Source organism: Anguilla anguilla, chromosome 1, assembly GCF_013347855.1.
Source record: "Anguilla anguilla isolate fAngAng1 chromosome 1, fAngAng1.pri, whole genome shotgun sequence".
Lineage (NCBI taxonomy): Eukaryota > Metazoa > Chordata > Actinopteri > Anguilliformes > Anguillidae > Anguilla > Anguilla anguilla.
The window spans coordinates 68,493,915-68,508,942 of record NC_049201.1 but is presented as its reverse complement, the minus strand read 5'-3'; the positions used below and the strand labels follow the sequence as shown (position 1 = coordinate 68,508,942).

General features: G+C 42.8%; 2 protein-coding genes across 4 annotated transcripts; both read left to right on the top strand.

Annotated features, from left to right (window-relative positions):
• Positions 1–366: 366 nt before the first annotated feature.
• hjv (hemojuvelin BMP co-receptor) lies at positions 367–9,563 on the top strand. Of its 3 annotated transcripts, none has more exons than XM_035406283.1 (5): positions 367–750; positions 5,077–5,211; positions 5,433–5,616; positions 5,880–6,370; positions 7,575–9,563. In XM_035406283.1, the coding sequence occupies exons 3-5, from the start codon at positions 5,520–5,522 to the stop codon at positions 8,187–8,189; spliced, it is 1,203 nt and encodes a 400-aa protein (XP_035262174.1). In that variant the 5' UTR covers positions 367–750; positions 5,077–5,211; positions 5,433–5,519; the 3' UTR covers positions 8,190–9,563. The 3 variants fall into 3 exon arrangements, with proteins under 3 accessions (XP_035262174.1, XP_035262164.1, XP_035262156.1); XM_035406273.1 differs by lacking the exon at positions 367–750 and adding an exon at positions 3,308–3,648; XM_035406265.1 differs by lacking the exon at positions 367–750 and adding an exon at positions 3,310–3,480.
• A 1,340-nt stretch (positions 9,564–10,903) lies between these two features.
• Positions 10,904–14,523, top strand: LOC118215044 (thioredoxin-interacting protein-like). Its single transcript, XM_035395428.1, has 6 exons — positions 10,904–11,436; positions 12,013–12,088; positions 12,206–12,353; positions 12,648–13,007; positions 13,168–13,473; positions 13,592–14,523. Exons 1-6 carry the CDS (start codon positions 11,181–11,183, stop codon positions 13,637–13,639), a joined length of 1,194 nt encoding a protein of 397 aa, XP_035251319.1. The 5' UTR covers positions 10,904–11,180; the 3' UTR covers positions 13,640–14,523.
• The last annotated feature ends 505 nt before the right edge of the window (positions 14,524–15,028 follow it).

The window sequence follows — 15,028 nt, the reverse complement described above, 5'->3', positions numbered from 1 at the left end:
CCGTTGGATTGTTTGTTCCCGTATGACAATCCAATTAGCACTTGGTCCTCTAGAATTTCCAAGGTAGGAGACAGAAAGATTGGGAGGCGTCGCGTGTGCACTGCGCGGACTACCTCCTGCCGGACAAATCACTATCTTGCTCTGCCGCACGCACTTAATTCAGAACACCACAACTAACAGAATGCCCGATATTTCAGAAATTCGTTGACTAGGCCTGTCAAGAAAGGCAGCATATGACTCGCGATCCCTGTGTCAGTCGTCCAAACACGCTTTTGCGTGAAAGATAGGTCCAACTAATGTCAATTTATTTGAACAGCCTATTTGGAGGTAAAGAAGATAAAATATATGCGTATATAAATAAGAAAACACACTAGCAACAACAGGTTCCAAATAGAACAGGTTGCCTCCTCCGCTGTGCCAGTTTAAAATAGATTGCCTTTGCTAAATGAGTGCGCTCCCAAGCCGACAGTTGTTGCGCGAGCAGCAGGTGTCCGCGGTGGGTGATTTATACTGCTCGTGGAGGAACTCTGTCAAAAATCTCACTCATTCGAGAGTTGACATCGGGGGGAACGGAAAATCTGGTGGTAACGGGGCCAGTTTGTGACTGACACCGGTATTGTGCGTTGACCCATCGTTCTGCACTACTAGTGCGTTTGTGCCTTCTGGTAGTTGTCTTCGGAATTTCTTCTTTTTTATTAACTGACCGGTGGACATTTACGCACAAGAAACGGAACTGCTTGCAATCTAAAGGTAAGATATGCTGGTATGTATATTTAGCATGATTCCTCGATTCAGTTTATATGCTGTCATGACATCACGTGAAACGACGTTCCCTGTTAGGCCTACAGTCTTATTTCTCAAAATGAGATCAAAGGGTCATGTTTAGGTGTTATTACTGAGAAATCATATTCTTTGTGTGAGGTTCATCTAACCCTGATAATATAGATTTCATGATTTTTTTAAAAACTGGAAGACCCCACATCAATATCGAGGCAGTGACATAGCCCTTTTCCTTGAACTTGGGTTGGATTTTTCATCATTCAAGCAATCAATCGGATTAAGCCTTAAAAGAAGTCTGTCACAGAGTAGGCTACTTCTTAGAATGCACTTTATTTTAACTATTCAAGCAATACTGGTTTTAACAAAAGTAATGAAACAGATTGTAACAGAATTATTGTAATTTTTTTATTATTTCTATTATTATTATTATTATTATTATTATGTACTTTTTTCAGGCAGAAATAGGCTGCCGCAGAACAAAAACTTGATCATTAGTGAGAAACAATTTCAAATTGGTCCTCTACTGGTAGTTACATGTAAAAGCACCAAAAGCAAATTGATACATTCGGGTGATGATAGAAATGAGGCCTTCATAGGAGCTAAAGTAACTTTAATTTTTTAAAATCAAATGGGGAAAAAAGCATTACTTAAATCATGGCTTTTAGGGCTTAGATTGTTGTCCTACACGTTTTACAGACTTGTACTGAGGAATTCTGCATAGATGATGTAAGTACTTCACTATTGCATCTGCAAACAGGATTTCTTCCCAATGTTCGTGGCATAATCATATGTAATCATATAGCACATGCCTATGCTAGAAGGGGCACTGAGGAGTTGTGTTTGTAAGAGTCTAGCTGTCATTGATTCTTCTTTGCTTATGCTCATTTTCAAGTGGCTATCAGATCAATATAGCCACACATGTCTGCCTGATGAGAAACCTTGTAAATGAGCACTGTCATGCAGGCATGCACGGATGTGTGAGACAGACAGTAAACAGAGATCATTGACCCATGGATGTGTATTCACATGCTGACATCATTACCCAGCTTTACTCTTACATGTGCAGGTTTGTGGGAGACCTGATAACAGGAGGGGTTAGTGATGTGTGATTTTTGATAGTGTGTCCATGTCAGGTAGAAAATGGGCAGTGTTTTGGGATTGGGATGGCTTAGGGATGGACAGTGATGCCATTCTATATTGGCGGGTGTTTGTGTGTATTTTACGGTTTGTCCTGTGGCGTGAGATAACAGGAGTGTCAATGTTGTGATTTTACTCACAGGCTGGGGATGTCATGGGATTTTGTAAAGCAGTGCTGAAAGGAGGAAAATTTACACGCCCCCCCCCCCCAAAAGTGCAGCCACAACAAAATCGCCTGCATTCCAAACCACTGTGCACATTTGCAAGAATAATGCAGTCTGTACAACAAAAGAAAGCAAGCCTATTGAATTCAAACCGACACTGCACTGCAGTGGGGCACAATATTAAAAAACAAAGACCATTAACACTTCAATTAAACCTTATCTGCCAAGGAAACAGAACAGCCCTTTATGCACATTACATGCTCAGTCCAGTGGCTTATAGAATTTCAGCCATCTGAGTCCCTCTTTCCACCAGTTTAGCAGCAGCTATTTCAGACCAGGACACATGGAGGGGTGGGGTAGGGTTGGGGGGGGTGGGGGGTTTGAGGTTGGCAAAGTTATATATATATATAGAGCCCGCTATTTCTGCCCTGCAACTCCCTCAGTGTCTCTGAAGGGCCCAGGTCTTGTAAACTGTGATAAAGGTCAGATGAAAACATTTGTTGTTAAAAAAAGAAGTTGCACTGTATTGCACTGCACATGTAACTTATCGATTTTTGGTTCCCAGAACATTTCAGATAGTTAGGATAAACACTCTCAGCAAGTAAGTGTGTCTAGTGTCATGTATGCCGCATATATTTTTTTAATTTTCAGTCATTATTCAATTTTTTTTTAACTTTTATTTTTCCTATTGAAAGGGCACATTTCCCAATGTTCCCGAAATGTTTTGTGTTAGGTAGGTTAATCCACTCCTGCATATTAACTGTATGACCTCACAGTAAAGAGAATAGGAACATATTGTCCAATTTATAAAGTATCATTTTGGCCTCTTGCGCAAGAATGTTGCAAAGTATTTGTATAAATGTTTGCATTATGCAATGCCTTATAATCATTTTCTTCTGCAAAATATGAACAAAAACAAAAATATTAATTGGTACTTACAGTAAGGAACACATATCTAATACTAAGGAATAATACCAAAGATTGCATGCTTGTGTGCAGAAATGGTCCCGTTTCAATGAAAAACTTGTCACTATCGTACTCCTGGCCCAAACAAAACTACCACACTGTATTTTTAAATTCTAGATTAAGCTCCCACTGTATCACTTTGCGTTTTGCAAAACAGTGCCTGAAGCAGAATGAGAAACAATATGAAAAGCAGATTCAAGTTGCACACCTTCTTTCTAACATTTGTTTGCACATCAGTTTCAGCAAACAGAGAGGGAGAGAGTCCAAATTGCAAAACGTCCTTTTGATCAGTATTATTTGTAAGGAGAGTGGTGGCCTGCTTTTCTTACTGTCGTTTTCTACCAACGAACCCCATGTTTCATTTTTGTGAGGAACTACCAAATTGCCTTCGGCAGGGTATTGAAGCGGAGTGACATGGGCCAGGCTGAGAGAGGTATATTCAAGCTTGTTTTGTTTGAGATTGGGAGTCCATGTCTGGCGTATTTTCATTGTCGGTTACGGTGCATGGCTGACACACGTGACATGAAGGAACAGCAATAGAAAAAAAATCCGTGCATCATGTGCCAGTCTAACAGCTACGGTGCTTTAAGAAATGATCAGTGTAAGTGTTTGTTTTATTCTTACAAAATATATTTCATTAATGTAACGTTACCAAAAAACTCGTGATAGCATGAAAGAATATTAAAAATGCAGTGGGACTTTAGAGGTTAGTTTGATTGCCGAGGCAGACTCACAGAATTGCAGTGAAAAATATCCATGTATTGAGTCGCACACCAATTTGTTCCCTTTACAGAAATTACTTGGAGAGTTTTGGCACAGATTGAAATGCCCTATCAATAACATAATGGTTCTCCATTTAATGACAGAATGAACTCTTGGGAAGGGTTTCATTGAACACCTCAATCATTTATCAATAAGCACTGTTCAGTGCGTGGCCTGTGCTTGGTGTGCACATAGTTTAACCAGTTTCTGTTGGTTGAATTTTTTAGAAAGGACATTATTTTTTATTAACTCATTAAACTATTAATTTGTTTATACAGAGGTCCTACTGAAATCAGGTCTCAGAGGAGCCCTGCTTCCAAAACATATTACTGTGTGCTATGCTAATTCCACCGTATAGGCCTAGTGTGTACAGTATATGTCTAGATGCAATGTGTAAGAACTGTGTGAATGCTAGTATGATGTAAGTTATATTTCCTGTTTTCTTGTTTATTAGTACTCTTTAGCTCCACACTTTGGTACATCTGATAATTTCTGTTTTGCCCACAAAGCTCTTATGATCGCCATGTAACTCTTTCTGGATAAGAATAGCTGGTAAATTAGTAAATAGAAACAAAAGGTAAATTATAAGACGTGCGTATTACATTCCAGGGATTTACAGTGGTTTACAACCCTTTCTTTAGGCCTGTGATTGAACTTTGAGCACACAAATGGCATCATAAGAACTTGCACCTAACAGTATGTAATACCACTGGCCATCAACATGATCACCTGTGTATACTCATCACCTATCTACCCCCCCCCCCACTCATCACACCTCTCTTTCGCTTTATGTGAAGGTAACGAGATATATTTCTGTATAATTCCTTCTCTTTCAATGTCATTCATAGCAGGCCAAAAGTCTTTAGGCTCTGCCGAGTTTGTACTTAAATATTTAGCTCTAATATCTTTTATATTCAATTCATCTTTTAACTGATTGATAGGACTGTTCTGGGCTCAGATCTCGGAATTGCTGGGCCTTATGGTAATAGGAGTTGGGGTCACTATGTTTTAGGTGGACCCAGAGTGCAATTGTCCCCTTTCAAGCTACACATCGGTCCTACTCTTTATTTCCGAGGGGTAGAAGCTGATTTCTTTGGGCACCTCACTATCCATTTAATGTCTTATTTTATTGCCTTTTTGAAATTGATGTGAAGCTGGCAAATTCTTTTCTCTCTCAGCCCCTCCCACTTTTTCTCTACCTTCCTCTTTCTGTCTCTCCGCTTTCTCTGTTCTCTCTTTCTCACCATCTCTGTTTCTCCTCCCTCAGGCTTGTATATCTTTGCGTTGTCTCAGTGAAGTCTAAGCACAGAAAGGATGCAGAGTCCAGTTGATGGGTCCTAAAAGTGTTGCTTATAGTGCTGGACCAAACAGCCACGCTCGTAATCAACCCCTTGCATTAAAGGTATGCATACAACTTTCAGTATTCTGAGAGAGAAGGACAATAACATTAATCTGTTTTAACTAGATCATTAGTTAATTAATTAATTAAATTAATTAATCATATGAAGTGATTGTTCTTATCACTGAAAAGGTTTCTGGGTGATTACTGTGTGAAAACTTGTATAACTGTCTTATTGAACACACTAGTAGTGTAATCTTTGTTTGTCTCCCCCTGGTGTGCAGTGTGGTGAATTCATTTTGGTGTGAGGCCTGCAGCCCGTGTGCTGTGAGAGCTGGTGGCCTGCTCAGGCTCTATCTGTATGGAAGGGAATGGGGAAACTGCCTGTCTGCAGTAGCTACACACTGCTGTCATGGAAAAGAAGCATCGCTGTGGCACTGCTGCTGAGTCAACTGTGCTGCTCACAGGGTAAACAACACAAGGACATGCCTGTGACTGGAGCCTAAATAGAAATATTAAACTGAGTTTAACTGAGTCAGACTAAATGTGCCTCTGCTAATACAACTGGAAATTACAATGTCTGCTATCTTTCACAAAGTTTATTAAAACTTTGTAAAAACACCCTCTGCATTTCTCCCCCTTTCTTTTTCTTGCCTCTCTCTCATTCTTTCCTTCTCTCCTCTCTCTCTCCTTTCATCATTTTCTCTTCCTTTCCCTTCCTTTCCCCGTAGTGTGGGCCCAGTGCCGGATCCTGAGGTGTAACTCGGAGTATGTGACTGCCACTCAGCACTTGGGGGGTCGGGAGGGTGCCGACACCAGGTACTGCAGCCCCCTGCGCTCCTACGCCCACTGCACCAAGAAGATGGCGCGAGCCTGCCGGGGGGACCTGGCCTACCACTCCGCCGTGCAAGGCATCGAGGACCTCCTCATACAGCACGGCTGCCCTAAAACGGGCCCCACCGCCCAGCCCCGCCCCCCGCCCCAAGCCCCGCTCTCAGGGGACGCGTGCTGCTACGAGCGGGTCTACCAGCAGCGGCAGGGCCGCCTCCCGGAGTACGTCCACTGCGGGGTGTTTGGCGACCCCCACGTGCGCACCTTCCAGGACGAGTTCCAGACCTGTGCGGTGCAAGGGGCGTGGCCGCTGATTGACAACGAGTACCTGTACGTGCAGGCGACCAGCGCGCCCATGGGAGGGGGCGCCTACGCCACGGCCCTCACCAAGGTGGGTAGCTCGCGCGGTGCCTCTGCACAGGAAGTCTACATACTTCTGCGATTATCTTTAATCATAGAACCATTTAAACTTCCTTGATTTCATGATGGTTAGTATCCACTCTGAGCTCCCAAGGCGAATGTCAAAATTATGATCACGAATGAATATTCCTCTGATTGAAAATAGAGTCATCAGGCTTTCCCCATAGCTACAGTATATAATTTACAATATGCTGTAGCCTCATGACTCTACTGAATTTGCTTCAGTGATTGATTCCAAACTCAACACAACTATGCTTATGATGTTCATATCTGTGCTGTATGTTGAAAGTATAACTTTAAAAAAACTTAAAATAAAACATTCTTAGAGGCAAGGCGAATGCCTGCTACTCTACTGTATTCCAAAACTTCTAAAATGCAGAGATTTGCGATCAATCTGACAACCTCATCATAAGAAGTCACAATTATGGATGAGATTTGATTTATGAGATTGCTTTGTATTCGAGCAGCGACCTCTCTGTTATGATTGCAATGATCTGATGCATAACATAGGGGATAGCATCATGTCAGAAAAATAATTAGAAAATTAACTGAAAGCACATTTTCATTACTGCCTCTAGTTATTTCAGCTGCAGTTATATAAGCTTGTCCCACTAACTTTCCAAGAGCAATACGCCTGTTTTGCCATTACAATAATAGCTTTGTTAGAGGAAATAAAGTCTCCAAACTACTTTTACACTCCCAATATAATATGTTTTTTGTACATTCTTGTCTGAGTGTTTAAAAATATATATTGGTGTGTGTGTGTGTGTGTTCGTGCATGCACAGGCATTACAGTCATGACTGTACTGTGCAGACTTAGTATGTTTTATCAGTATTCATTTGTCCTACACCTTATAGAAATACTGGTGCTTGTTTTTAAAGTGCAAAAATAGTGCAATCTAACACTATGAAGGAAAGCCAGATTATCCACTTAATGGAAACTTCCATTAGTAAAAGAAATACCCTCCCTACATTAAGATGAATATGTTCCTTGTATTTGTGTTGCTCAAGTTCTTCATTTTGTTACCCTGAGTATTTATTGACGGGTAAATATAAATGGATAAATCTAATTTACACAATACTTCAGTTCTTCTCAGTATGCTTGTAAGGACTCAGTACTCAGGGTTTTGTGTGTCCCTCTGTGACTCTGTTGTCTCCGTTGTCCCTCCTCTCAGATTACCATCATCTTTAAGAACTGGCGTGAGTGCATTGACCAGCAGATCTACCAGGCCGAGCTGGACGACGTGCCGCCGGCCTTCGTGGACGGCTCCATGGTGGGCGGGGAGCGGCGGGGACAGCACAGCCTGCAGGTGCGCACCCAGGACCCCGGGCGCCAGGCCGAGATCTGGGCGGCTCACATCGGGACCACCCTGGTGGTGCGGCAGAGCGGGCGGTCCTTGGGCCTGGCGGTCCGCGCTCCCAGGGCCATCGTGGACACCTTCACCCCCGAGCAGGACCTGCAGCTGTGCATGTGGGGCTGTCCGGCGTCACAGCAGCTGGCCCGCCCCCCGGCCCAGCCCTCCACAAATGCCCACGCCCACTGCTCCGCCCTCCTCCCCGTCCAGGACGTCTATTTCCAGGCTTGTGTATTCGATCTCCTGGCTACTGGGGATGTCAACTCCAGCGCTGCCGCTGTCGCTGCCTTGGAGGACGCTCGCGTCATGCTTTCAGACTCGGACAAGGTGCACTTAGTGACAGCTGGGACTGCACAGCACCTGCCCCGCCTGCCTGTAGTTCTTGCTATGGTCATTTTAGCTGGGCAACTGCTGAATTTGCTGACCGATCAATAGCTCCACATCACATGAGCCTCACTCCATCAGAATGGATCCCGCTGCACAGTGGAGCCATCGGCATCAGTGGACCTCTGACCTTACTGGAAGAGCTGGGATCAGGAAACGTGGTCCCGGTCCTTCTGGAACAACGAGAGTAGGAAGTCTTGGTGGCCCCAGTGGGAAATGTAGTGTGCAGCAGCTCAAGCTGTGTAATGTCTCAGTCTGAAGAGCAGAAACATAGCAGGACTGCATTTCTGAAGAACAGCTGAAAGGTCTGGAAGGCCTGTTTAGTTTGAATTTGTGCAGTTTCAGATGGCTGCCACTTATGTCCTGCAGGAGCAGAAGACAGTCTTGAACCCCCCCCCCCCCCCTTTTGGTATGGATAGCGATGTACAAATATCATACAGATTATGTCTAGTTGTTCACTTGGATATTTCTTAACTCCAGCCAGCAGGAATCTTCATATCTCAGAGTCTAAACTAAACAAGCAGGTGTTCTGGAGGATATGTCGTAAATGCAAATGTACTTTCACAGAATTATCTCCAGCGTCTTGCCTGTATGCTTTTGGATGCATTTTGTATTTTAAACATGAACTTGTTATATATGAACTTTGGATTCTGTTCTATGAAGAATAATACTTGCTTTATATTCTAATCTAGAACTGGAGCAGTGATTCTCATGAATGTGTGCATGTGTGCATATGTATGTATGGGTGTGTGTGGGCATGCATGTGTATGTTCATGCGTACATGTGTATGTGTGTGTGCATATGACCTGTGCATTTGCACATACATATGCAATGTGTGTGTGTCCTTTTGTGTGTCTGCATATGTGCATGTATACTGTCTGTATTAGTAACTGACAGTAGCCAAGGTTAATTGATTTTTTGCTGATCAAATGATCATTGTGACATGGGTGAGGTGCTTTTTCAGATAGCAATATGAGCACCAATAAAATGATCAATATTTCAAAGTGTTCTCCAAGCATTTAGTTTACACAGGGTTCTGCAATAATTTAACATAAATCTAAACATTAAAAGTTGCTGTGTTAATCTTTGTGGAAGTGTTTCTACTCAGCACATGGCCCTGTTCATCAGGGCTGGTTTGACAAGTAAAGGTTAAAAAATCAAGTGAGAGTGAATGAATGTATTGCTGTAACCTTTTTTGTTTAACATTTTGTTGTTTTTGAATTTATTCTCTGTTCAAATTCAAAGTGTCTTGTTGAGATCCTTTAATAGACCGTAGGCCGACTACTACTGCATTATGGTTTGGACAGAAGAAACAAAATAACAAGATACCAAAGGGTGAAAATGATGAAATTGTATTTATACAGATGTAACATATATGTACAATCGTGATGGTTAATAAAAGGGAGGTGTATGTCCCAAACTCAAGAAGAGTGGTTCTCTGTCTGTCAGTGTTTCACAGACACACATTAAATAACACACAGTGTTGTTTTAAATGTAGTGCTCTGTTTTAAATGTTGTGCTTTTGGGCAACTCCAGATAGCGGATGTGATTGAGGCACAATGGCCAGTAGATGGCAGCCTAACAAAAGTAAAACTATACGCGGGGGTGGTGGGCGGGGGAAGGGAGGGGGGTTTAGATTTTTCTCTGCAGGACGCTAGCATGGTGACCAGAGAGGTACGAGCAACATTTATCTCACCATTTCTGCGCTATCTAACGCCACAACAAAGTATAAAATAGAATATATGCATGATATGCTCCACACATAAGTATGATAAGTATGTGGAAGGCAAGCACTAGCGGGTGCAATGTTTAAAATCCCACAACTTGTGCCTACGAGAATGCACCATTTTTGGGGAAGATTAAAAAAAAAAAAAAAAATAAGCATGCTTATTATCTGTATTCAACAGAGCACTACTGTACATTTTACAGAGTATTTAATTAGGTGTTAAGTCCAGCATTCAATATTTGGAGAATGTTTCATACATTCAGGACTTCCCATCATGCACATCGCAAAATAATTTATGTTTTGCTGAATGAATCAGCCCTGGTTATTAGTATGCACCACAACAGAGGGCTACAAAGTGAAGTGGTAAATATCCTGAGATTAAAGACTTGAGTGAATTAAATTAATTTTTAAAAATCAGTTATATTGTAATATGTAATGGACAGTTTCAGTAGAAAGAATTTTTTGGGTGTCACCAGATATTACAGGCATTTAGCAGACGCTCTTATCCAGAGCGATTTACACAGATGAAAAAATCTGAACCCCTGTGCTACATTACAATTAACAGTGTATCATTACAAACAATATTGATCATTTTCCTGTGACATTTCACCTCATAAAATTGTCATCACAATATATGATTCGTAAGCCTGTTTTGAATGCAATGCGAACATGTAAAATTGTTTGCAATGTTCCCCCCCCCCCCCCCCCCCACATTTGACAACTCCCCGGTGCGACGTGTAAAGAGAAACGCACAGCTGTTTTGAGAAAGCTTGGAATTTTGGGCACGAGCACGTGTAGTTTTCCAGGAAAACATCGTTCGGCGATTGGATAACTGTTCAAGTGCCACACCTCCGCTGGTCCCCCATTCCAATGGGATGATTTTGTGCATTTAGCAGTTTATGTTCAGCCATGAGGTGTGCACGCGTCGGTCCTGATCTCTGATTGGTTGAGAGCGACACAAACAACGATATTCAACCAATGGGAGGATTGTGCATGCGGCGAGCCATACTGCTCACTCAGTTTACACATGCATAACTGAAACCGATCAACAAGAACAGTGAATCACTGGGCTCAACCAGGCATATAAAACTGAAGTATTCTTCCTTACTGTTTGCAGTCTCTAATATTATCACAGTGAGAAGTGACAGTGAGCAGTAGAAAAAAAAGTACTACCTTGCTCAGTAGTAGCTACTTCTTAAGCATTTGCATGCAATAGAACAGAGCTAGCTTACTGCTGCAAAGTCAGTTAACGTACACGTCTGTGTGCTGCTACTCATTTGTTCGAATTGTAGCTATAACAAAAACGAAAGGCAAATATGGTTGCTATGACAAAAAAGATGAAGACTTTCGAGATCACTTTCAGTGATCCAAGCAAGACCTTCTATTGCAGCGGGGACAAAGTAGCGGGGAAGATCATTGTGGAAGTGTCCGTGGTGACCAAGGTTTCGGCTATGAGAGTCATTGGAGCTGGATGCGCTAAAGTGGAATACGCCAAGGGGAAACAACGTTGCCGTGATGAGATTGAATATCTGAAATACGAAGAAGTTGTTCACCTGGATAACCATCCACAAGGTAAGTGATGACCGGGAACAATAGTGCTGTAATGTATTTTAAGTTTTACAATGCTTGAACAACACCCAAATAAGCAGATAGTTAGAAGCTAATAGAAATGTGCAGTTCAGATTTGGAAGTGTGAAGATAACGTGATAGACATTTTTTTTTAAAATTTCAATTTAGCTGTATAGCCTACACGCCTCTGTTAAGATATCCTAAGATTTTGGCTGTTTATTTTTTATTAACTTCAGCCAGTCATTTTGAAGTGGGAGATTGATACCCTCACATTAGGAGGCTGTGTAGTAATTAAAGTGGGAGTGTGCGTATATATTGCCCCTGGTCTGGAGTCCTGCCAGTAGGAATTTGACGGAGTGGATACAATTACAGGGATGTCTCTGTGTTGAAATATTATCAGGGATGCCTGGACACTGTACTTGGCTGAATTTTTGAGATTCTAGATTTAACCAGAACTTGACCTTGTCAGAATATGTTTTAAAATCCCAAATTGACACATTCACATCCAAGCAAATGCAAGGGGGGGCACTCAATATATGTAATCTAAGTGAACATTTCTCTTCCTTTTCCTCTCAACAGATGTGGATGGGTCTGTCACCCTCAGACCAGGCAACAGATACGAGTACATGTTTGGATTTGAGCTTCCTCAGCACGGGTAGGTCTCTTTGGAAGCAATATTTATAACTAGTGAAAGGATTATTAATGAAATGTTTCTGTGCATTTCAATTTGACTTCAGGTTCTGAATGCCTGTCTTCCCTCCTTTCCTTGCAGGCAACTGGTCTCGTCCTACAAGGGAAAGTTTGGTTACGTTCAGTACCATGTGAAGGCAGTCATGGAGAGGCCCTCCGAGCCAGCCCAGGAGTGCAAGAAATTCTTTGAGGTGGAAGAGCCGCTGGATGTCAACACCCCTGACCTCCTGGTGAGACACTGCTGGGTTCACAAACACGACCTTTGGATTTGGTCACTTAAAGTCTGAGTTCATATTGCTTTATTGGAGTAATACCTCTGTGGTCTTCCATGCCTCATTCTTGCAAAAGAGATTTCATTGTGAAAATTGTATCTACATTACGGACTAAATTATATATGGTCAAGAATTTTTGGAAAGTTGAGTCATTACCTTTGCAAATGTTTGATTTGAATCCCTAATTTTAATAATTTTTCCAAGATCAGTAAAGTGGTTTGATGAATTTTAATCGTTGTGTAATGTTTCTAGGCCCCCACAGGTGGGACGAAGGAGAAGAAGGTCACTTGCATGTTCATCCCTGACGGCCAAGTGTCTCTGAGCGCCAAAATTGACCGCAAGGGCTATTGCGAGGGTGAAGAAATCTGCATCAATGCCAAGTTTGAAAACACCTGCTCCCGCATTGTGGTGCCCAAGGCGGCTATCATCGCTAAGCACACCTACCAGGCTAATGGACGCACCAAGGTCCGCAGCGAGAAGCTCTCAGCTGTGCGTGGTGACCACATCATCTCGGGCATGTGCGACACCTGGCAGGGCAAGGCCATACGCATTCCCAAACTCAAGCCCTCCATCCTGGGCTGCAATATCATCCGCGTGGAGTACGCCCTCAGGGTAAGAACACCTGCAGTGCCCTTCCCCTTCTGTACACCTTTATTACTTTATTGTCACAGCTGTCTAGAGATTTAACCTGAGGACTTCCTTGGATCTTGTAAACCTGCAAACCGGTGTCTTGTGTGGTGTTTGACGTTCTGTCTCTTCCTTTATCCTGCAGATATATGTTCACATCCCTGGCAGTGACAAGCTGCTCCTGGAGCTGCCCCTGGTCATTGGGACCATCCCCTACAATGGCTTCAGCAGCCGCACCAACAGCATGAGCAGCCAGCAGAGCAGCATGGCCTCCAACAGCTGGGCGTCCCTGGGAATGCCGTCCGCCCCGCCCAGCTACAGTGACATCTCCTGCGACTACAGGCTGGACAGCCCACTCACCCCCTTGCTGGATGATCATGATGCCGATGACAGCCCGATCTTCATTCACACACACTCAGAGTTCCAGTACCCTCCTCCTGCTTACACTGAGGTACGTGCCAGTATCTGCGTGCTACATGATAATTTGCTCTTAAGCCATGACTATAAGCTAATCTCAACTGTAAACCATGTATCTAACCTGGTTTCCCTTCTGTTCCTGCGTCCCTCAGGTTGACGAGAAGCTCAACGGCAACGGCCGTGTGCTGCAGGTCTGCTAGGCAGGTTTCCAGGACTTCTGGCTGTGCCGTGTGGGCCCGCCTTCACTTCAGCTCTTACTGCTCCAGACAGTGGGAATTAGAGGGCTTCCAACATGCGAGAACAGAGGGCAGTGGCAGGAGGACCATTGGAGTTGGAACTCTTTAGTGTGAGACTGCCCCAGCATGGAAGGAGAGGCAGAGAGAGGAGAGGTTGAGAGACAAAAACTCTCCAAGCTGAGGGCCTGCTCTGTCAGACACATGTTTAGTCTTGCACTGCAGATGGAGCAGAGGTGCATATGTGCTCTTTTTAAGTTGTAAAAGGGCCGCTCTGTTAAGGTCTTTGCAGTTCTGGGTCATCTCAGTCAGTATTTCACTCCAAAAGACAGAGCTGAGGATTTTGAAAAGGCACCCATGTAGATGCCCCGTTTTGGTAGTGGGGAGACCCCACAAGTTTGGGTTCTCGTCAACATCTGGCTTTCTTTGGTCTGTCCGTCCATTTAAAAGCAATTAGTCATTCCATATACTGTAAATCACATTTTTACAGAAGCCAGAATCTTCCAGACAAAGTAGCCAATATTCACAACGGTTTTTATTTATGAGGAAGTATATAGAACTTCAGTTTGGTTGCAGCTAATATGTCACAAAAGCTATCTGCCAGTGTTCCTGTATTTAGGAACTGGCATGTAGCATCTGTAGGAATTTGTTGTGTACCATTTTTCAAATGTATCATTTTGTATTATATTGCACTTTTTCAAATATGTGGATTGCTGTTTTACTGCATAGTCTCTAGTCTTCCCAATCTGAACCGTAATGCTGTAACAGAAAATATTGTTCTTGCTGTTACAGCGTGCATCACAGACTGAAGCTCCTTACCTATTACATTCACTTGTAACCCCATGATGAAGTATGCAATCAGAATCAGAATCAGAATCAGAATCGAATTTATTGCCAAGTACATTTACACATACGAGGAATTTGCTTTGGTCAACACACCGAGGCAGCCATCTGCGGCGCCAAAGCAATTGAAGGCAAGCACATCGCACCATAAGACACTTTGCTTGCCAAAATGTTTTGATATTGTAATTGCAAATGTACGAAAAGAGGGTGCACTTTCAGTAAAAGCATCTGACACGTGCTTTCAGAAACGGGGAAGTGCACATTCTAATAATGCATTTTTAATGGGATTTCTCCCAGCCTGTAATTTCAAGGACATCTTGGAAGAGGTTGTGCAATTTCTTCCCCCTTGAATGCTGGATGAAATTGATCCGTCCTACAATGCACTTGTATTTTTGTATATATTAAGAATGAAGTGTTTTTTTATGAGACCCTATGGGTTAGTTTTCTATACAAGACAAAAATAAACTATTGAAAAAGACATTGTTTCTCTCTGTTTCATGTGACTGGGAAGTT